The sequence below is a fragment of the Garra rufa genome, chromosome 7 (genome assembly GCF_049309525.1).
Source record: "Garra rufa chromosome 7, GarRuf1.0, whole genome shotgun sequence".
Lineage (NCBI taxonomy): Eukaryota > Metazoa > Chordata > Actinopteri > Cypriniformes > Cyprinidae > Garra > Garra rufa.
Genome location: NC_133367.1, coordinates 37,938,585 through 37,963,375, shown reverse-complemented (window position 1 = coordinate 37,963,375; position 24,791 = coordinate 37,938,585). Strand labels below are relative to the sequence as shown.

General features: G+C 37.5%; 1 protein-coding gene across 1 annotated transcript; it reads left to right on the top strand.

The window, feature by feature from the left end:
* The first annotated feature begins 1,236 nt into the window (after positions 1 to 1,236).
* On the top strand, positions 1,237 to 20,654 carry LOC141339245 (tripartite motif-containing protein 16-like). The gene is made up of 6 exons (XM_073844879.1): positions 1,237 to 1,854; positions 2,199 to 2,294; positions 2,394 to 2,627; positions 19,427 to 19,586; positions 19,727 to 19,774; positions 20,003 to 20,654. Exons 1-6 carry the CDS (start codon positions 1,282 to 1,284, stop codon positions 20,518 to 20,520), a joined length of 1,629 nt encoding a protein of 542 aa, XP_073700980.1. The 5' UTR covers positions 1,237 to 1,281; the 3' UTR covers positions 20,521 to 20,654.
* The last annotated feature ends 4,137 nt before the right edge of the window (positions 20,655 to 24,791 follow it).

Below are 24,791 nucleotides of genomic sequence, written 5' to 3'. Positions count from 1 at the left end.
ACCACATTAAACGTCATTTTGAAGTAGAAAAACAGAATTTACAGAAAAAAATGAAGTTCAGAAGTCAGTGATGCGTCACATTTGATTGCATTAGATTATTATTAATGTCGCTTCTTGCCTTTGTTTTATATTTACTGTCTTTACTGCATTATTTTAGTGTCTTCTTTGTTTTTTGATGGAGTGCACTGAAATGGTGCTCCATAATGGACTGTGTTTTTCAAAGTTGTAACAAAGATTATTTAAAAATACTATTTTTCATATTTAATACTTGCTTTTTCTTTGTAATTATGTGTACAATTGACTAGCAATTTCTCAGTGCAAATAGTTTTAAAATCAATCCAGTGTGTCTGAAATGTCATCACCATATATTTACAGTGAATTTCAGGTTTTTAAGTTGAATCTGGTGAAAACTTTTTGCAGTTTAAAAAGTAACAAATGTCTTACCCTCAAGTTCTTATGTTTTTGTCTTTTTTTCTACCTTTTCTTTAATATTTCATTGATTTCAGTTGACAGTGTATATTCCTGATATTGTGTACTATGTACAATCTTTTAAATGTCAACTCTGAACTCTTTTCTTGAATTAATAAAAAAAGCAAACACTTGAACTTTATATCAGTGTGGTAAAAACCACATAAAATGACAAATAACATCTTTGGAAAAAAATATGTGGAATGTAATTTGATTATTTATTTTGTCTTGCGTCCTATTAGTTTACATGGAGAGGGCAGGTACCTTTTAGTGCTTGTGACAACAAACCTGATGACACAGTTCCAAAAAGTCCTCAATAAAATCCTCCAGTGGCCATCCTCGCTGATGTAAGGCCAGGAGTTGCTCCTTTGCAAAACTGTCCAATTTAAAAATAGGTCCGTTATTGTGTAACATTTAGGTCCAAAACAGAACATAACTGTTACAGTGAGTGTGTGTCCTGGTATTCCCTATGTTAAGAGGACCAAATGTCCCCACAAGCATAGTAATACCAGTAAATGTTGACCTTATAAGGACATTTATTTGGTCCCCATGAGAAAACAAGCTTACAAATCAAACAGAATTACATTTTTTGAAAATGGAAATTTAGATTTATGGGAACGACGCCATACAGCATAGAAACCAGTGTGTGTGAGACTCTACAGGAACAGGAATGAGGAACCTGCTTTATAGACTCAGACACACCTGTTTTACACACGTGACTAGAACACAGAACCAGGAAACAGGAATCACATGAGTTCAGGGAAAGAGAAACTGAAGTGTTGTGTGTTTGTGTCTCTGTATTCATGCAGTAAAATGGCAGGAGCCCAGGTTTTTCAAGATGATTTCATGTGCTCAGTGTGTCTGGATCTCCTGAAGGATCCAGTGACCATCCACTGTGGACACAGTTACTGTAAGAGCTGTATTACAGGCTGCTGGGATCAGGAGGATCAGATGAGAGTCTACAGCTGTCCTCAGTGCAGACAGACCTTCAGTCCAAGACCTGCTTTAGCTAGAAACACCATGTTGGCTGAACTGGTGGAGAAACTGAAGAAGACCAAACTTACTGCTGACTGTGACGCTGGAGCTGGAGATGTGGAGTGTGACGTCTGTACTGGAAGAAAATACAAAGCAGTCAAGTCCTGTCTGGTGTGTCTGGAGTCTTACTGTCAAACTCATTTTGAGCGTCATGAGGAGTTTCATTCACGTAAACCACACAATTTGACTGAAGCCACTGGACGACTGCAGGAGATGATCTGCCAGAAACATGAGAAGATCCTTGAGGTTTTCTGTCGCACTGACCAGAAATGTATATGTATGCTGTGTACGATTATTGAACATAAAAACCACGACATTGTATCAGCTGCAGAACAGAGGACAGAGAAACAGGTAATTAAACTAGCAATCAAGTTAATACTCAGTGAAGTGATCTAATAATCTGTTTATTTTCTACGTAGAGCTGCAGCTTATTTACACAGAACACAGAAACACTGTCAGTGTGAAGATCTATGTCTGTGTCAGTTTCACTTTCATAATACTTACGCTTTCAGTGTGAAGCACTCCTTAATCTTTATGATAATTCATGTATAATGATTGTAACCGATCATCTCTTCTGGAGTTTGAACCTACAGCCATTGGTTATCAGCTCCACTTTTACTGGATTCATCTGTTCTCATGATGATTTAGTGTCAGTAGTTTTCTGAGACATTCACTATCATCCGTTTGTCCTGCAGAAGCAGCTGAAGGAGACGCAGAAGACGTTCCAGCAGAGAATCCAGCAGAGAGAGAAAGATGTTCAGCAGCTGAGAGAGACTGTGGAGTCTCATAAGGTGAGTCTGGAGAAGAAGAGAAGTTTGTCTCAGTCTCAGTTCAGACTCTCTTGTCTCTTTCAGTCCCACTGAAGCCTGAATCACTGTGTGTCCTAACAGCGCTCTGCACAGACAGCAGTGGAGGACAGTGAGAGGATCTTTACTGAGCTCATCCGCTCCATTGAGAGAAGCCGCTCTGAGCTGATACGGCTGATCAGAGATCAGGAAAAGCGAGCAGTGAGTCGAGCTGAAGGACGACTGGAGCGACTGGAGCAGGAGATCAATGATCTGAGGAGGAGAGACGCTGAGCTGGAGCAGCTTTCACACACACAGGATCACATCCAGTTCCTGCAGGTAACAGACATCTAGAAGAACAGGATCATAGTGGACTTGAGCCACATCCTGCTGTGACACCAGACTCACACAGAAACATTTCATAAGTGTCTTGTTATATCATCATCAGTCAGACTCTCATCTGATCATCTTCTTTTCAAAGAGACATCACTTACAAATGGCTTTGAGCTCAGGAAATCTCTTAGGAATCATTTCTCTGAGCTCTTTCTTCTAGAAGATATATTTAGCTGTCAAACACCACTAGTGCCAGTTTATTTCAGATTTTAACCTAAATTTTCCCGTCTAATTTATTTGAATCATGGTGAAATAAGTGAACTTGATAGTACATATTCTGAGTAAGGTTAATCAGAATTAGCATGTATTATATTAGGCTGGCCACACACAAAAATATTTACCCTGATTTGCACCACTGAATGATTGTGGTTTGTGGCACGATTCAGGGCTTGTCACAAACTACTTTTTGTCCAAAAAATCCTCTATTGTGTGGCATCTTTACGATTATTTATTTGCTCCTGATTGAGACGGCACATGCCTAAATTCAAATATATTAAATATTAAGTCAAATGTTTACTGAGAAAGAACATCACCCATATTCTTTTAGTGATGTTTTATTAACAAATTTCGGGAGCTGCACCACTCTCTCACGCTGCTTCTGCTCATACCCACCGACACCAAGCCACGCCGTCACAGCTATCACTCCCTATTCAGAGCTGATATTCCCATGAACCACCCCCTGAGACCCCTCTCCTTGAAGCTTTCCTCAATTCCATTCTCCAAGCCATTTCCCCCAGAACCCTCCAGTCTTACTTAACAGCATGTAAATGTTTTAAAACATTTCACATAGCTTACAAGCTATCGTTTCCCAACTTCTCCCTGCTAGCTATCACCTCCTTCATCTATCTCAACGCCATCAAAAACCTCCAAATCGGCTCCATTAAAGGATATCTTAGCTTTTTCATAAACTTTTATACGGCTCACCTTCGACCCATATTACCAATTCCCAGACTGCCTTACTCATTAAAGGTATACAAAAAACCCACCCCACCCGTCCCGTTACCCCTTTCTGGTTTCAGAAGCACCTTTAGTCTGTCCTACACCTATCCGGTACCCCAGCTGATAACTTCTCCAGCCATTCTTTTCGAATAAGCACAGCAACAACAGCAGCCCAAAAAGGCCTCTCCCAGCAGCAAATCCAAACACTCGGTCGCTGGTCGTCAGAAGCCTTCAAGAGCTTTATCCGATCAGACCGCTCCCACATCAAAGAAGCCCACCAGACCCTAATCAGCTAAAGCAATTATCCCAGTCCATCCCCATCCACCCGCACCATCCACACAGCCCCTCACCAGCCATCCCACCAGCATCCCTTTTCAGTACGATCCTCCAACCTTTCCTTTGTATCCCATTACGGCATGTCCGCTCCCCAAGGAGCCTTTGTCATTTTCCCCACAGCCACCACAGCGTCCACTATCAACAATTCCCTGCTGATTCAGCACTTCCTGCTCCTGCAGGAGCCCCTAGCCTTCTTCCTATACTAGCCTTCATTTATAACCTCCCACTGCCGCAGCAGGGCCCACTTCCTCTGAAGCCTCAAGCCTTCTTCCTCACACTTCAGCAGCAGCTTCTGCTCCCGCAGGAGCCTCATCCACCTTTTCGTAGTTCCCCACTGCCGCAGCAGTCCCCTCTTCCATAAGAGATTTCTCCTATTTTACCCCAGCAGTACCCGCAGGAGCTCCTCCCTTATCTCCACCCATGCACCAACACCCGCAACTAGAACGAACGTCCAGCATCCCTTAAGTCCAAGCTTTTTGGGGGCTATTTGGCTGCTGTCCTGCAATGTCTAGTCCTTTGGGGAGCGCTCATTGGGTTCGAGGCCCTCTCCCAGACAGCACGCCAAATACGCTCAACCTTTCTCTGTTTATTATCTGTAAGAGGGAACTCGTGAATATACTTTGTTTTTAACTGTGAAACAGAACGTGTGTACTTAATGTAATGTAATCTGCCGTGCCCGTTCAGTTATGTTTGTCGTGGCCACGAGTTTAATGCATAAACAAACCATAGTAACCCAGGATTATCAGAGATAGGTTTATTAACATTTTATTTTGAGTTAACAAATGATTATATTAATTATAATAGAAATGAATACAATATTAAACTACTATATTAACAATAGGCGATGCTGTATATGCGAATGCTGTCTGTGTGCGATGTAGCATTCAAAAGTTTATCATGAATAAATATTACATAAAGTTAATCAAATAAAATAGCCCTACAAGAAACATTTTATGCATCTCACAGTCTTGTCCAATAACTGATCCTCTTTTTTACATAATATTTGTATTATTCGTTTTTATTGTTATTTTTCCTTTTATTTCAATCTCTTTACTTAATGTTGTTAATGTAAATGATACTGTAAAGGTTCTATGACTGGGGTTTTTACTGGAATGCAGTTTAAAGGTTGAATTTAACATATATTGTATTTTATTTAGTCTAATGAATAGACAAATATACATAAAAATAAACATAAAATGTCTCTTGTAGGGCTATTTTATTTGATTTACTTTATGTAATATTTATTCATGATAAACTTTTGAATGCTACATCGCGCACAGACAGCATTCGCATATACAGCATCGCCTATTGTTAATATAATAGTTTAATATTGTATTAATTTCTATTATAATTAATATAATCATTTTTTAACTCAAAATAAAATACAGTGTTTCTGCTATTTTTTCTGCTGTGGAGGTGTTTAGTGTCCAGCAAGTGTCTTCAGCAGAGTTCCTTGTTCAAATGCACGCAGTAAGCTTAAGCTGACCGTAAAGACCCAGCTAAAGTAATTACCATGAATGTGCCGGGAAAAAATAAGGAGATATTCGAATTATTCATTAATAAACTAGTATTTTCTGAGTCGGTGTCTCAGATGAAGTTAACGATCCTGACTCGCCATCTTCTCACTGGACGCGCTTTTAAAGCCTAAATGCATCTTTATGGATTAGGCCTATAGCTAATAAAAGAATTATTGAATTATTTTTATATTAAAATTAAAATAAATTAAATTATAATTATTTGAATTATTAATAATAATCATTATTATTTGTTTTATAGTAGTGAAGTAATAATTTAAAGTCAATTTATTACTCCTACCTTTATGAGCAAAAATGAAGTTTCTCAGGGCGCTGGCACCTCAATGTAGCACAAAGAGCTTCAGCTTTCACTCTCCGCACAAACTTGGATATGTGTCTAATAGCACACATTTATAAACGATTAAACTAATATTGTGATATGCTAAGTTTTTTATATCTATAGATTTTAATTTAAATCGTGAAGGCTAAATGGATCTGTCTGCCGCTGGCCGCTTTGTTGTTACTTTAATACAAACAAAAACTTGAATTTCACAAACAAAACTTGTTCCAAATATATTTCTAATATATTTGTAATTACTTTGCTATTAAAAACAGCAGCTGGGGAAGAGAAAGAGAAAAAGACAGGGTCTGAGTCCCCAGTCGGCCTCGGGCCAGTAATTCTGATCAGCTGTCGATGCTATTAGGAATTTTTGTTTAATAGCCTATTTAACACTTATTTAGGCTACTTTCATATTTAAATGTATTATTTCTTAGATTTATTTTAGCGTTTTGTAGGCTGCTTGTTCACTGACGGAATTGCTTAAATAAACACGCACATTTGATAATGTTTGAGCCTCATTTATTTCGAGTTTCAATATATATATATATATAAATTATATATTTAAAATAAGGAATTCTCATGTTTTGCATGTTTCCCTTATTTAACACCTGATTGACATCATCAGCTTATGAGGAGAGAGATCCATGAACTGAACTAATCAGCTAATGATCTCAGTCAGGTGTGTTAAATAAGGGAGACATGCAAAATATGCAGAGCAGGGGTCCCCCAGGACCAGGATTGAGAACCACTGATCTAAGCTGCCCAAAACATGAGAATTCCTTATTTTAAATATATAATTTATATATATATATATATTAATTTGGGCAGCTTAGATCATGTAACTCTCCTGCAGCATCTCAGTCTTTTTCCTCCACTATTTCTTAGATGCATTTTGTCTATGGAAATAAATAAAGTAGTAAAATTATGCTTAGAATTTATTGTGTACCACACACAAATTTCCGCCAAATGATTGTGAAGAATTATTACAAAGAATGTGTAGTTCTTATATTTTTCACAAAACAGACAAGTCATATATCACAAGAAAGCTCTCATTCTCGAGAATCTGACCATGTAAATCATGATTAATCTTCTGATCGAATAATCTTCAATTGAATCGTGATGTCAGAATATTACCTCAAGAGTATAATAATATACTCTATTACCTTCCTCCACACACTACTGCTTCAGTTAGCCGCAAACAGCCACAAACTCCATTTCATCTTTTAGATTAGGATCTCTTCTTTCAAACGAGACCATTTTCTGTGTGCCTCCATTGCTGAGAAATCCATTGTTTTGCCAGACACGCTTCTCCAAGCACCGAAGGCTTTTGCAGATGCGCACAAAATCGCTAAAATAGGCAGCTCTGTGTTGAGGCTGAGTTTAGAGCGGCTTCAGTAGATCAGATCACACTCTCCGGCGCCTGCTGCTCTTCTTCTTCTTCTTCTTCTTTGTTGTTTAATGGCGGTCGGCAACCAATCGTAAAGGCGCATTACCGCCACCTACTTTACTGGAGTGTGGGCCTGAGTCAACTAACTCCCAAAAAAAAAAAAAAAAAAAAAAAACCTATATATATATATTCCAACTTTAAATTCTGTTAATTAGGCCGGTTCTTCTCAGATAATTTAATAAACTCTCATTGTTATAACCCCCAAGTATAATTTTAATGTCTAAAGGTCCTTGTGTCATAATTTCTTCCTTTAATATTTCTCTTTCTATGATGAATTTTTGACAGTGACATAATATGTGATCAACTGATTCCTCCTCTTGACAATAATCACATAATCCGGTTGGATGTCTCCCTATTAGGTGTAATGTTTTATTTAAACCTGTGTGTCCCATTCTCAATCGTGTAATTATACCTTCTGTTTTATTATTTCCTTTACCTACCCTCCTATTTCCTACTTTCTCCTGAATTCTATAGTAATGTCTACCCGTTACATCCCTATCCCAATTATACTGCCATTGCTTTATTATGTTATTCTTAATTATAGTTTTTGCTTCTGATTTACTATATAGGATTTCCATAATTTCATCTAACCTACAAGCCTCCTTCGCTAAAACATCCGCAACTTCATTCCCTTTTATTCCTATATGTGCTGGAATCCACATGAATACTATCATCGCATTTGTTCTCTGAAGCCTAAGTAAAATTTCATATATTTCATATATGCAATCCTGTCTGTCCTTTGATGATAATGACTTAATTGAACTCAATGCTGAACTGGAATCTGAACATATAATTACTTTCTTCATACCACTTTCCTCTGTCCAATACAAAGCAGCAATTATAGCCATCAATTCTACTGTATATATTGCTATGTGATCTGTAGTTCTTTTCTTTATTGAAATTCCTAATTTTGGCACAAAGACATCGAAACCCGTCCTTCCTGACTCCAAGCTCTTGGAACCATCTGTGTATACCGCAGTATATTCATTATATATTGTCATAATTCTATCTTCTACTATCCCTGACATGTTAGCGATATTTCTAAAATCCCGGCTACTGTCAAGTAACTCCAAATCAACTAAAACTAAAGGAAATAACCATGGCGGTGTTACTGGTATTGGTACTGCTTTGTTAAAGCTTTTATCACTTAATCTCATTTCTTTAGCCATTTCCATACTATCCCTTCCAAAAAAGACTGTTTTATCTTTTCCATATTCCCAACTTGGGATAAGAACTTTTTTTGCTGGATTACGATTTACTTCCTGACCTTGTAAACTGATCCAATAGTTCATCATGAGTTGTTTCCGTCTTAGCTTCAAAGGTATTTCCCCCATCTCTACATGAAGTGCTGAAACTGGCGTAGTTTTATAAGCTCCACAGCATACCCTTAATGCTTGGGATTGAATGACTTCTATTTTTTTTAGACCAGACTTCGAAGCTCTTCCATATATAAAACACCCATAGTCTAACACTGATCGAATCAATGCTACATAAATATCTCTCAACCCATTTCTACTAGCTCCCCAATCAGTTCCAGACAGACATCTCATTATATTTAATACTTTTTTGCATTTATTGACTATCTGATTAATATGATCATTCCAAGTTAACCTTGTATCAAACCACATCCCCAAAAATTTAAATGACTTAACCTGCTCCAATCTCTGCCCATACATTTTAATTCCTATATCCCCTATTTTTTTCCTAGTAAACAATACCGACTTTGTCTTTCCTATTGATAACTTGAAGCCCCATGCATATGACCATTCCTCTACCAAATTTACCGCATCTTGTATTCTTTGCTTAACATGCTCAACATTCCTTCCTCTCTTCCATAAAGCTCCGTCATCTGCAAATAACGACCGTCCAATATCACCTTGAATATTAGAAAAAATGTCATTAATCATTATTGTAAAGAGTATTGGACTTATTACGCTTCCCTGCGGGGTTCCATTCTCTACCACATATCTTTCTGATAATGCTGAACCTACTCTAACTTGAATAACTCTACCAAACAAAAAATCTTTAATCCAGTTAAACATTCTTCCTGAAATTCCTAATTTATTTAACTTAATCAATACTCCTTCTTTCCATACCATGTCATATGCTTTCTCTATATCGATAAATACTGCCAATACTACCTCCTTGTTAACCTGAGCCTTTCTAATTTCTGTTTCTAGACAAACTATAGGATCCATAGTACCTCTTCCTCTTCTAAATCCACTATGATACTCTGATATAGCACCTCTACTTTCTACATAATGATTTAGCCTTTCTGTTATCATTCTTTCCATAACCTTCCCAATGTGAGAAGTAAGCGCTATCGGCCTATAGTTACTAGGGTCTGTTGCATCCTTTCCCGGCTTCCTAATAGGGATGATAACTGCCTCTTTCCAGTTGATAGGAAGTTTCCCTTCTTTCCATACCTTGTTATATAATCCCAACAATTTACCCATAGCTAGTTCATCCAAATGCTTTAACATCTCATAGCATATATTATCCTTTCCCGGTGCTGTTGCCCCAAAAGTTCCTAAGGCCCTCCTCAGTTCTCCTATAGTAAACAGAACATCCATCGGACTATCTATATTCTCACTCTTATCACCTACACCTGGGTATTTTTCTTTTGTTCTTTCTCTACCTCTCCTTCCCTTTTCCATTAAATTATTTGAACTATGTACTTTAATAAGTTCTCTTGCAATCATCTCTGCTTTTTCCTCCTCGGTAATTGCTAATTCCTCCCTTAATTTTAACACTGGATATTGAAACTCTTTTTTAATTCCTCGCATACTCTTTATCATACACCAAACTTCTTCGATCGGAACAGTTCTTCCTATTTTACTACAATAATCTCTCCAACTTCGTTTCTTTTCTTCCTTAATAGTCTTCCTCACTATTGCTTGTGCCTTTTTATATTTTACTAAATTTTGAGTATTGTGCGTTTTCCTTAACAGCTTAAACATTCTATTCCTCTCCCTAACCGCCTTACCACAATCATCTGTCCACCATGGCACTGCTCTCTTCTTCATTTTACCCTTATTTTTTGGAATTGTTTGCCCAGCAACTGTTAATATAACTTCTCTAAACTTCCTCCCTACTTCTTCTACATCCTCATTTAAATCAATTTCTGCACTTCCCACACTACATAAATACTTAAACTTCTCCCATTGAGCTTTGCTGAACATCCACCTCTCTGTTTTTCCTCTTTGCTCTTCCTCCTCCCTCCATGCTAGCTGACTAATCACTGGAAAATGATCACTACCTAGTGTTGACTCTTCCCATACCTCCCAGCTACATATATTTCCTAACTTTTTAGATACCAGCGTTAAATCTAGTGCTGATACTTTTCCTCTATAAATATCTACTCTAGTTCCCCTACCATCATTTACACAAACCATGTTCATCTCTTCTAACAACTCCTCAATTATTTCTCCATTCTCATCAAGCTTCTCTCCTCCCCACAATGTGCTATGCGCATTAAAATCTCCGCACATAATTACCTTCTGTCCATTAATTCCTATAATTTGTCTCAATTTACTGATGTCCAGTTTTTTACAAGGGTTATAATAATTTATTATTATCAACTCTACTCCTTTAATCCATGCTGCTATCACTATGTATTCCTGATCATTTACCTTTTCTACTACCCTAAAAGATATGTCTTCCTTAATAAATGTTACACAACCCCCTCCTATTCCTTCTTTCCTATCAAGTCTAACATCAATATATCCTGTTATCCTAAAATACAAGTTTCCTTTTAACCATGATTCTTGACTACATATAGCATCAGGTTTGTTTGGTAAATCCTCAATAAATTTTTTAAACTCCTGCCCAATCGCCAAAAGACTTCTAGCGTTCCATTGCAATATTATTGGCATACTGATATTCTAAGTAATACTGTATCTTGGCTTGCTTGAGCATTCAAATCATTCCTCACTTCCTCCCATGTTATCCCACTAACACCAAGATGATGAGCAGCAGCCTTCACTATAACCTGGATTCTCTCCGTTTTTGACCTGATTTCCATTGTCGCATTTATCACTCCTGCAATAAATTTTACCAACTTTTTAACCTCTATCAGCATTTTCTTCTCACCAACTACTTCCTGTACTTCAATAGTTTGTCTGGCCAATCCAGGTCCCCTCTCCACTCCTTCTCTTTGATTTATCTTCCTAACTGCTTCTGCATATGTTATCTTATTTTGCATCTTTACTTGCTGAATTTCTCTCTCTCTCTTCATTACTACACACCCACCATATGCCACGCTATGATTTCCCCCACAGCTGCAGCATTTTGGCTGTTCTCTCCGATTACATTCCTCATATCCATGATTCCCCCCACACCTTGGACACCTTTTCTTCCCTTTGCATACTTTCGCCAAATGTCCAAATCTTTGGCAGTTATAACATCTTACTGGCTTTGGAATGTATTCTCTTACACTGTAGCTCAAATATCCTAGTGTTACTCTTGTTGGAAGTATTTCTTCGTCAAACACTATCAAAATGCCCTCACTCTCACTCCTTGTTCCATCCCTCACTGTTTGCATTCGACTTACTTCCTTGATCCTTCCCCCTCGCAGGTTTGACTTAAGATCTTCTATATTTACCCCAACTGGCACCCCCCAAATTACTCCTTTCCTCCACTTACTTCCTACCCCAATATTGGTCACATTTAACACTTTGTATCTACCAATTTCCTTAATTTTCCTTGCTCTTTCCCTTTGTTCCTCACTTTTACACACAATCAACAGATTTCCATCTCTCAATACCTTACACTGTAAAAAAAAATCCTGTTAATTTACAGTAAAATACTGGCAGCTAGATTTGCCAGCATAAAGCTGTAATTCTACAGTGCACCTGCTGTAACATGGAACAGCAGTTGATTACCGTAAAACATTTTACAGTACTGTGCTGTATAAAATATAAGATACAGTATAAAACTGTGTTTGTTTTCCATTATACTGTTTTAGTTTTCTTACTGTAATCTCATACACTTTATTATTGTAAAATGTATTTAAATGCTGATCTTGTGTGATCTTTATTTAAAATAAGCATTCTAAAATAAATTGAATACAAATGGCTCAGACAAAAGATGGCTTCAAAACTTTAGGCTTTTATTAAAGGCAAAATGCATTCATTAACAGTTTCCACTTCACCATTGCCATTGAAAAAAAATTGAATATCGAGGGAAAGTCCATTTATTTCAATAATTTGTTTCAGGTAGTGAAACTTGTTTGTTATATTAGTTCACTACACACAAAATGAAATATTTCAAGCCTTTATTTGTTACAGTTTTGATGATTATGGATTAAAGACCAAAAAAAAATTAGAATATTTCATGTTTCCGGTAAAAAAAAAATATCTTAAACACATGTTGGCCTTCTGAAAAGTGTGTTAATGTACTGTATTATGTCCTCAGTACTTTGTTGGGCCTCCTTTTGCACTAATTCCAGCATCAAGGCGGCGTGGCATGGAGGCGATCAGCCTTTGATACAGTTGAGGTGTTATAGTAGCCCAAGTTGCTTTGATATTGGCCTTCAGCTCGTCTGCATTTCAGGGTCTCTGTTCCCTCATCTTCCTTTTGACAATACCCCATAGATTTTCAATGGGGTTAAAGTCAGGCGAGTTTGCCGGCCAGTCAAGGACAGTTACTCCATAGCTATTAAACCAGGTAGGCTACTGGTAGTTTTGGCTTTGTGGGCAGGTGCCAAATCCTGCTGGAAAATAAAAATCATCATCTCCAAAAAGCTTGTCGGCAGCAGGAAGCATGAATTGCTCTAAAATTTCCTGGTAGACAGCTGTGTTGACTGTGGACTTGATAAAAGACAATGGACCCACACCAGCAGATGACATGGCTCCCCAAACCATCACTGACTGTGGAAACTTCACACTAGACTTTAAGCAGCTTGACTTTTGTGCCTCTCCGGTCTTCCTCCGTACTCTGGGACCTTGATTTCCAAATGAAATGCAAAATTTACTTTCATCTGAAAACAGGATTTGCCCAGCACAGACTCTTCTGACGTTGTTTTTGGTTCAGGATTGGCTTGACGTATGGAATTCTCCAGCTGTAGCTAATGTCATGCAAACGTCTGTATATAGTGGTTCTTGATGCACTGACACCATGATGAGGGAACAGAGACCCCGAAATGCAGACGAGCTGAAGGCCAATATCAAAGCAACTTGTTACCTTAACACCTCAATTGTGTCAAAGGCTGATCGCCTCCATGCCATGCCGCCTTGATGCTGGAATTAGTGCAAAAGGAGGCCCAACAAAGTACTGAGGACATAATACAGTACATTAACACACTTTTCAAAAGGCCAAAATGTGTTTAAGATCCTTTTTTATTGGTCACATGAAATATTCTAATTTTCGGAAATACTGGATTTGTTGTGGGGGGTATCTTTAATCCATAATCATTAAAATTGAAACAAATAAAGCCTCAAAATATTTCACTTTGTGTGTAGTGAACTAATGTAACATACAAGTTTCACTTTTTGAAACAAATTACTGAAATAAATGGACTTTCCCTCAATATTCAGATTTTTTTGGCACATACCTGTAGTTGCAGAACAGAATGCTGTAAGTTTGCACGATATGGTTGTAAAAGATGTGGAGTTTGCATGAACATCTAGTAGAGGTACAAAACACAACACTCTCACTTTGCATTACTGAACAAAGCCTCACTCGAAATCCAAAAGGTTCTTCATTAGGGTGGCCACATGAGGATTCATTGTTGGAAGTTTGCCCGTCTTCTTGGACACCACCTTCACCTGGCTGGCCTTTGTCCCTCTTTCAGGGTTCAACCAATGAAGCACCTGAAAAACAATAAAGAAATATGAGATATTAGGCTTGGTAAAACTAAAATAAAAGTAAAAAATAACTGCACTTAAGACTACTCTAAGATGTTTACTCATGATTACACATGATCACTGTGTTTCATAATTATGAGAGAATAGCTTATTTCAGATTACCCCAATACCTGTGAAGGACTGACACCTACAGTACCCTGTGAGGACTTTTGTGAGGAAAATGATGCCAACTCTGAATCAATGTACAAAACTGCTAAATGTTCTTTATATAATTATGATAACAACATGTAAATATTAATTTAACAGGTTTTAGATTAACTGAACACATTGTGTTAACTAAATGCATGATTTTTATTACCTTAGAACTGTAAGTTAAATTTCTTCCAAAAATTACTTTGACACAGTCACCACTGATAACAGATCACTAATTGTAAAAGAATAAGTTACAGCACTATACAAATAAACAAGATCTGAATTCAATATTGACAAACTATTATAATTAAAGGGTTAGTTCACCAAAATAAAAATTATATTATCAATTACGTACCATCATGTCCATTGGGGAGGGTCAGGATGTGCTCAACATCTGCTGCAGTGGCTGACATCTGTAGAACATAGACACTTATGTACAAATCCTGAATGAAAATATGTGCTCAGTTATAGCAAATATAAATAAATAAATAAACAAAACCTACATCAGCACGGAATATCAGTCCCTCTGTTCTTTCATCAAAATAGGCCATCAGCAGCTGGGTGCTAACAAGCTAACGTTAGCTAACTAACTTTGCTGTTTCAGTAGACATAAAAAAAATCAAACAAATCGACTTGTTATTAGCAAACTTTGTTATTTTATTTGCTAATAACAAGTCGATTTGTTTGATTTTTTTTATGTCTACTGAAACAGCAAAGTTAGTTAGCTAACGTTAGCTTGTTAGCACCCAGCTGCTGATGGCCTATTTTGATGAAAGAACAGAGGGACTGATATTCCGTGCTGATGTAGGTTTTGTAAATACTATAAACAGGGTAACACTGACAATAATTAAATTGTATTTACCTTAAGTAGACGATGAGGAAAACACCATGTAAGAATGTATCATTCAGTTTGTTGTTGCCGGCAGCACATAGTCGTAATGAATCGTCTTCTTGAACTCTTCTGTTGCTCTTTACACCTGCAATCTTACTGCTGATGAAACTTGATCCGTTGTGATTTTGCTCAGACAGAGAACAAAATGATGATGTGTCGTTGTTTTGCTCTGAGGAGTTCTGAGCCGAGCAACAGCTTCGCCCATGTGACTAAATTTAAAAAATACTGCTGTATACCGTAAAATTTAACAGTAGCTTGCAATTAATAAATTGTCCCTCAAATTTATCCTCATTCACAGTATACCACTGTATTTACGTAAAACGGTACCTTACTGTAGGAAAATTCCTGTATTTTTACAGCAATTTTTTACAGTGTAGCCATAACTATTTCTCCTACTTGATTTTTCAATATTGTTGTTAGTTTAATCGGACTCATTGATGATATTCCATTGCCTTCCCCAAATCTAAGTACGATTTTATATAATGTTGCGTCCTGGCCCCTTTCCTCTTGTCTGCCACTTGATTCATTAGAATTTTTGGCTTTTTTTGCATTGATTCTATCAAACTCACTCCCTCTCTTACCCTTCGTTCTCACCGACTCTTGACTCATTTCCATACCATCATCACTATCCTCTATTTCACAGTCTCCCCACTCAGGCCCATTCACAGTACAGCTGTGCCGTCCTGCCATTTCACTCCGTACCTCTCCCGTTTTCCCAAACTTAGTCCACATACTTCGACATCGATCCTTCCTCCAGAAGAATCCTCAAATAAACGCGTGTTTTGTCCAGAGAATCCGAACCTGCTTTGATTCGCTCAAACTCTCTGACTGACTCAACTCGTTGCATGAATCCCGCGCTTGGCCCTGCCAAAACCAACCAAGGATGCAAGTCTCCGGCTAGTCAGTCTGATTACATATGCCGCTTCTACAGTCCGCCTGCTGCTCTGATTAGAGCTGTGAAAGATGACACCTCTCCCTCTCCAGACGCGCAGAAGAAGAAGAGACATGGAGAGGTTCCGGGTCACAAAACATGCTTCGACGGTGAAGGGGCTTCTGGGATATGTAGTTTTTGGACTCTCAGACTAATAAAGCGGTCGCCATTAGCTAAAATAGACGCTAAAGGAATAAATAAGGGGCAGTTACCATAGAGAGAAGAGGACCCGCGGCTGATAAGCGCGTCTATAAGTATTTATAGTGCTTCTATTCAGGTTTGAGATATACTTATAATTAGTTTGAAATGTGAAAGCCACCAAAACAATCTGCTAAGCTATGTATTGAGTGTATGTATTGAATATTGACAGTACAGCAGGTGTTTCAGTAAATACACAGGCAAACATAAAAATGAAACATAATTCAGTCAATAATCATGAAAAGTGCTATGGTACATAATAAAATAGGATTCTGAGGGGTAATGTGTTTTATAAAACCTGTTTTTGCAAAGTAAACACACAAAGACACTTTTAGGGGGAAAAGGGGGCAATGTGACTCCCTTCGGTTATAATTCAATAACTTCCAGTTAAAAATCTTTTTTTCTGGTATATCCTGAGATCTAGTGGAATCAAACAAAACAAGTTGCAAATAGCTGAGACACACAGAACCTGAATAACTGACTTTCAAACAAAAACTTCTGAAAGAAAAAAATCAAAAAGTGCATATGTTTTTTTAGTTTTTATTGTAATATTTGAAACCTATATAATGTTATTTATAAAGAATTACACTGATATTATGTAGTTTAAATGGTTTTCTATACAATGAAACCATTTTTTATTTTATTTCCTCCATTGTATGTGTATAGGGGAACCGGTAACACTTTATAATAACGTTCAGTTGTAAGTCTTTTTTAAATGATTAGTTAATGATGAAATAATCATTTACAAAACATTCACAAATGATTAATAAGTGATATGCTAACAATTTGTGTATGTTTTGTTATTTCAATTACAAGTTAATTTACAAGTAATTAGTTAATGTTTAATTAATTATTTACAAAACATGAATATGTGTTTATCAATTATTAACAAGTTAAATGTTGTAACAAATCAGTCCACTGAGACGGCGAGATGTGATGAACCCAAGTGCAGTTTATTTACAGTGACGATAATCCATAATCCAAACAAACAATCCAAACGTGAAATCCAAACAACAAACGCAATCCAAACAATGACGAGACTAGACTTGACTTGACTTGACTTGGCATGAAAGAGACTTGACTTGATACAGACTTGACATAAACTTGACTTGAAACAGACTTGATCAACACTCACCAAACAGCAGAATTACACTTCATTACAACTTCAATACGCGACCGGGAACCATTCAAACACAAGGGCTATTTATACTAGACAATACAGGTCACATGACACAAACAACCAATGAGAATCAAGGAACAAGACCATAGCAACCAATCAGAACAAGACACATGGAACAAAGGGACCAATGGCAGGAATACATGAGGGAAGGGAAGCAAGACACAACAGCATGAAATGATTACATAATAAAAGACATGAAAACATGAACATGAAACAAAACCCCAAAACAAAAACAAAAACACCCGTTACAAATGTTCATTTTATTGTAAGTAATATGCTAAGGATTTACCAATCTGTTGTAAATTATCTTAAAAATAGCATATGATGAAATAATGGTTAAAAAATCACTAGTTAACCACTTAACTATCATACCCCCATTTTTTAAAATAGGCGTGAAAGTGCATTATCCAAACCTAAATTGTTGTAATTCATGAACACTTTAGAATACAGATCTAAGGTAGGTCTATTTTTTTAAAGAAAACAATCAGCAGATTATTGCAGTTATCTATTTTAAATAAAGTATAAACAAATTACAGAAGTTTAAATTTTCTGTAAAGAAAAAACACTGTACAATTTTTTTATTATTTTTTATATAAAATACATATTATACATTACAGGTTTTATCCTAAATTTGATATCAATTTGAAGCCTTTACATCTAAATTGCATAAAAAAATTAGGTTCCTGTGACAGTTTGTTTAAGGCGTTATAAAATACAAAATAACAATAGTTCATAAGTATAAATACATGGTGAATAAGTGCAGAGTGTATAGTGCGTCATTTGGGGCACAGCTCTTGTTTGCCAAAGAAAACATCTTTACCTTCACCAGTCAGCCCTTACATTGCAGTACAAACTACAAACTATTCTTGATGTAAATGCATGAATAAATCATTTATAAATCTTTCTGCATCCCCGAATCTAAAGTGTAAACTACTCATCAGTTGTAAATGTTTTACACAGCTGCCGGTTCCAGGTTGTGTGGGCATCAGGTGGGTAAACACACTGGGGAAAGACCTTTGAATAATGAGTCAAACATTTACAACTGATGAATAGTTTACACTTTAGATTAGAGGATGCAGAAAGATTTGTAAATGATTTATTCATGATGCCATCTTCAGTGAAGGATAAAAATGTAAATGATTGATATTTAAATTATTTTTAAGTGACAAATAATATATTAACTAATGTATTAACCACTTACTAAGGATCTGTTTGATTATTTCATGATATGCTATTTTTTTAAGATAAATTACGACAGATTTGTAAATTGTTAGCATATTATTTAATAATCATTTGTAAACGTATAATCATGTTTTGTAAATTATTAGTTCATCATTATCTAGTCATTTGTAAATGATTCATAACTTAATCTACAAAACAGATAAAAATACGAACATATCACATATTAATCATTTATGAATGCACAGTCATGTTTTGTAAATGATTCATTCATCATTAACTAATTACTTGTAAATGAATTAACAAAACACACAAATTGTTAGCATATCACTTATTAATCATTTATGAATGTTCTGCAAATCTTTGTTTTATCATTAACTAACCACTTATAAATGACTTACAACTAAACGTTACCGGGGAACCATTTGAATTCAGGTAGGCCAAATGCAGGCGGAAATCCCCCAAATAGCTGCAGAGCACAAGGGGTCAACTATTTAGTGGCCAAATTAGCTGTGAATGAGTTAATATCAAACTCTGCTTCCACTCCTAGACGATTCAGTGCCACCACAATACATATAACATGCTATGAATCCACCTACTTCTGTCTGCTTTTCTTTGTTTTTCTGTGTAGGCTATAAAATATAATACTTATAATTAAAATAACTGCAATTTTATGATACTATTATTTTTTTATTATTTTTTAAATCTAGTTTAGAAAATAATTTTATGTGAAAAATAATATAGATAGATGCTTTATAATATATAATATCATAATATTCTGTTTTCTGTAGAGTTCCCAGTCTCTCTCAGCACCTCCTGAATCTACAGACAGAAATGACGATCTCTTCAGTTCTCTCTTCTCTTTTGATGATCTGAGAGAATCTGTCCATCAGCTGAGAGACAAACTGGAGGATTTCTGCAAAGAGGAGCTCAAGAAGATCTCAGACAGAGGTAAAGTCCTGGAGATTGATCTGCTCTCAGAAACGAGTCCATCATCATCTCATATCATGGAGAACATCATATTAGAAATGTGTTAGGAATGGATGCAGGATCATGAGAATCACACTGTTCATGTCTGTTGATTTCCACAGTCACATTCACCAACATTGATCCCAGGACCAGGAAGGACTTCCTACAATGTAAGTCAGTAAGAAAACAAGCAGAAAAACTGACTGAGTGTGTTCATGTTCTTCCTGTAGAAGGTGAAAGAAGAGTTTTCTAATTGATGATGTAAATGATGATTTGCACAGGATATCTGCTCATCTGTACTGAGACACTGATGATACACTGAACATGAAGAGTTCAGCTACATGAAAAGATCAAACAGATTCATAATTCCTGATTCTGATGTGTTTTATCTCCATCAGATTCCCATCAGCTCACTCTGGATCTGAACACAGTCAATAAACACCTCTATCTGTCTGAGAACAACAGAGTGATTACTTACACTTACCCAAATCAACAGCCGTATCCTGATCATCCAGACAGATTTGATGGTGTGTGTCAGGTGTTGTGTAGAGAGAGTGTGTGTGGACGCTGTTACTGGGAGCTGGAGTGGAGTGGAGATGTGTTTATATCAGTGTCATATAAGAGCATCAGCAGGAAGGGACGTTATGAGTGTGTGTTTGGATATAATGATCATTCCTGGAGTTTGTTCTGCTCTTCCTCCAGTTACTCATTCATACACAATAACATAGAGACTGATCTCCCTGTGAAGTCCATCATTGGTAGAATAGGAGTGTTTGTGGATCACAGAGCAGGAACTCTGTCCTTCTACAGCGTCTCTGACACAATGAGCCTCATCCACACAGTCCACACCACATTCACTCAGACGCTCTATCCTGGGTTTTGGGTTTTTTCTGGATCATCAGTCAAACTGTGTTGATGAATCAGAATAGATTGATTAGAGTCAGGTGCGTCGTAGTTGGGTGAAAAGAGGGACTAAATTATCCAAAATGAGCGGGTGCCTGCGGTTACGAGTCATCCAAAAATATTTGTAATGATATTCGGGTCGCGGTCGGTCGGGTCGTTTGAAATAAACTTTGTTTTGAAGTGCATTCGTTATTTTTGTATAAGAAAATCTGTTAGCCTAATAAGTTGATTTAATATTCTTGATAATTTTTAGAAGCCCACTGTGGCGTATTGTAGCCTATAGGGATGTAGATCGTTGAGTCATAAAAATAAAGAGAATACATCATTTTACACATTTCCACAGGACAAAGAACAAAGAAAATGTGTTTTATTAAAGTTCGACGGGACATAAGACCTAACTTTCAGGTAACAATATTGCATTTATTTTAAGAAAATGACTGTGGAAACTAGCCGCTTGGCTAATTGCTTATTTATAATGTGAGCAGGTTTATCTTCCGTTAAACGTTTACGCAGAGCTAAAATGTTATGTTTTACTACAACAACTAAACTAAATATCTCCATTTTGTATAGATTACAAAGAACACAAGAGTGTGCTCAACATTTTACTCAGGATTGTTTTTCAAAAACACTGACTGGAATTAGGAGCTTAAGGAGGGTTCAGCTCCGTCTGTGTTTAGCTGGACTCAAAAGCCTCACGAAAGAAAAACCTTGCAATCGTAAATGAAAAAGTATGGTGTCCGCCAGGAGACACCTTCGGTTCACTTATGTTTGTCGTGGCCACGAGTTTAGTACATAAACAAACCTGCATGACCATAGTAACCCAGGATTATCAGAGATAGGCTTATTAATATTTTATTTTGAGTTAACAAATGATTATATTAATTATTATAGAAATTAATACAATATTAAACTATTATATTAATGTAACAAGACTATAAGTCCTGCCTCGTAGGGGAATTTAAAGCTACCTTGGAAGACTTAAGGAGGAAAGGATCTCGGTCCCCCACCCCAGTGCTTTGAGTCTCAGTGTATATGTTGTGTATACGTGTTGCCTTACTCTGTTGCACGGTATGCTAAAGGGACCAGAGTGCGTGGCTTCAGGTAAGTTTGTGGATACTTCTATTAATACGGTGGCAGCCTGAAGTTTAAATATGTGAGACAACACAGTAAGAACAATTCACATTTCCACCCCCTGGCACCTAACAAAGCAAGTGAGACGCCCCTACCCCAGGGTAGAACAATAATAAGTAATACTATGATTTACTTAAACATTGGATCAAATTTATTCCTTCTTTTCAGGGTTGTTGGTTTTTTTAGTGTTTCAGTGGATTAAAGAAGATCAAAAACAAGACATTACATAAAAAATAAAAAAATAAATGAAACAATCTGAAATCTTACTATCCTCTTTACCCGTGGTGCACCACCAACTGTGTAACTATCAGACCTGTATAACTCTGATATAACAACCAATTCACAAATAATTCACTCAAAATAAACTCAGAAATGAATCATCTCAGGACACATGAACAATGAAAAGATTTTCACAAAAAAGAATGATTCAGTTTCTACACCAAAATTCACAGCTCAGTTCCATCTATATCAGTGTTGAGTTCATGTGTATGTATGCAAAGAACGTTTGTACCAGTCTGTAGCAACAATGACTTTGATGACTTGTGATGACTTGCGATGACTTGAGATGATGAAAGGAACAGCTACGGCCGGACAGTAAGGAGATGTCGTGAGGATGGCAGGGTAATATAAATTAAAAAAAAAATAAAAACTCTCACAAAAAACTTTCAGTGCAACCCGGGCAAAAATCAGGGACTTTCTGGAACAAAATGGTGCAGCACATCCACAGCTCAGTCTGACTCAGTCTCTGAAGAGACGTGCCTCTCAAAAAACAAAACTGGTCGTGATGACAGACAGTCTCGACAAAAACAAAAAAACAATGAGAAAATGGGAGGGTTCAAAAAAAAGAATTTTGCTTGCAGTTCACCTTCTCGCGCACTGACAAGTGCACTTAAACAACACGCAGGAAGAAATCACTGTTTCTTACTCTAAAGCACAGTTGATCAATGGCTCTGAGACTCAGCAAAACTTTCAAAAATACATACAGTTCGAATGACGCAAAACAACGACGTGCAGAATAAAACTTGCGGCTCCAGCAATTCGCTCACATGCTCTCGGTCAGCCTTTCACACCGTTCTCTGTTCGATGACGCAATCCGCCGAACTTCCACAACGGGTCTCACACGATGGCATCACACTACTCACAGAAGCTCAGACTAACTGTGTATCAAAAACTTTACTGCATGTTTTCTGCTGAAAATCTGTCTCTCCATCACACTGCAAACATGGCGCAACCCTCTCGCAAAAACTGCACACACCTCCTCTCTTCCCAGAACATACTGAAAACGGGGCAACCCGTCAAAATAAAAGTCCCTAAAGAAAAATGCCTCTGTTACATTTCCCCCCTGCAAAACCCTGCCATACCATCGACATCTCCAGTCTGGCCCTGGAACATAAACAATACACAAATTTAAAGTGCAACAAAATACATTCTTTCAAACCTTTTGAATTTGAACAGGTTCATGCATATTTACAACCACCATCTCTTTTTTCTTTTATGACTTCATTTCATAAGATAATCAACTCTGTACCTTACAGGTAATTTTCCACGGTTTTGTCTTTCAGAGCGTCTGAGCTCTGGAACACTTTCACATTCAACATCTGAAATGTCGGCATCATCTGAAATGTCTTGTATTTCTAATTCCCCTGCTGGATTTACATCTTGTGTTATCTCCCTTAGTTCTTGCACAACATTCTGTCCTTGTTCTACATCATTTGTTTCCACTTGTGTTACCTCTTTATCTCTATTCTGCCTAGGTGGGGTGCCTGAAAAATACACAATGTCTGGGAAGTCTGTTTCAGCATCTGACTGGTTTACAGGTCTGTATCTGGTTTTGTGTGATGCAGTAGATGGCGATAAGGGAAATGTGCAGTGACGAAGCTGATCTCTGTGGACTACTCTGAGTGGACCCCCCCTTTCAGGTTTGACAGTGAATACAGGTATGTCTGAATGATTCTGCTTAACTACAATGTATGGTGTGTGCTCCCACTTGTCCTGAATTTTGTTTCTGCCTCTGTGTTTGTGATTGCGCAACAACACACGGTCACCTGGCCTGACAAGAGCTCCATAAGACTTGCGGTCATAAACTCTCTTTCGTCTTTTAGGGGCTTCCTGTGCGACAGTGTTTGCAACTTCTACGGCAGTCTTCAGTCGGCTGTGGTGACCCTTCACCCAATCGTCCAAGTTCTCTGCATCACTCTCCTCCAAATCCTTTCCACCCAGGACATCTAATGGAAGGCGCGCATCCCGTCCAAACATTAAGTAAAAAGGAGAATAACCTGTGGATGTGTGGACGTGGTTGTTGTATGCTATCACAAGCTCTGGTAAGTGAGTTTTCCAGTCCTTTTTCTTCTCAGGTGTCAGTGTCCTCAGCATATCGTGCATTGTACGATTAAACCTCTCACATTGTGAGTTCCCTTGAGGGTGGTAGGGACTGGTACGGCTCTTCCCGATACCATACACTTTACAGAGTTCCTTGATCACTTGTGATTCAAAGCATCTTCCTTGATCTGAGTGCAGACGAGCTGGACATCCGTAGTAGACAAACCAATGTTTAATGAGAGCTTTTGCAGTGGTACTCGCTGTTTGATTCTTGGTTGGGACAGCAACGGTAAAACGAGTGAACATGTCAGTCAGAACAAGTACATTTTCATACCCCCCTGAGGACATTTCCAGCTGGGTGTAGTCCATGGCCAGAACTTCCAACGGAGCTGTGACATTACTGCATGTCATTGGGGCTCGGATCCTTGGAAAGACATCCTTTGCAAGAGTACATCTTTTACACTGATCTATCCACTCTTGGACGTCCTTTGACATGCTGGGCCAATAGTAGTTTCGTCTCATCAAGGTTAAGGTACTCTTCCATCCAAAATGACCTCCATGCTCATGTTGACTGTCATAAACTGAACGACGTAAGGAGACAGGGACAACCAGTTGCTTTATTTTCTCTCCATCTCTTGGGTCAAGGATACACCTGAACATCACTCCCTGATGCAGCTGAAGACGTTCAAACTCTCTGCAAAGCTTTTTCAACTCTGGTAGTCTACTTCGCTGTCCTGCTTGGCTCGGTCTTTCGTTCTTGGATACAGCATGATATATGGGGCCAATCAAAGGATCACTTCTCTGCAATGCTTTAATTTCATCCCAGTTGTAACC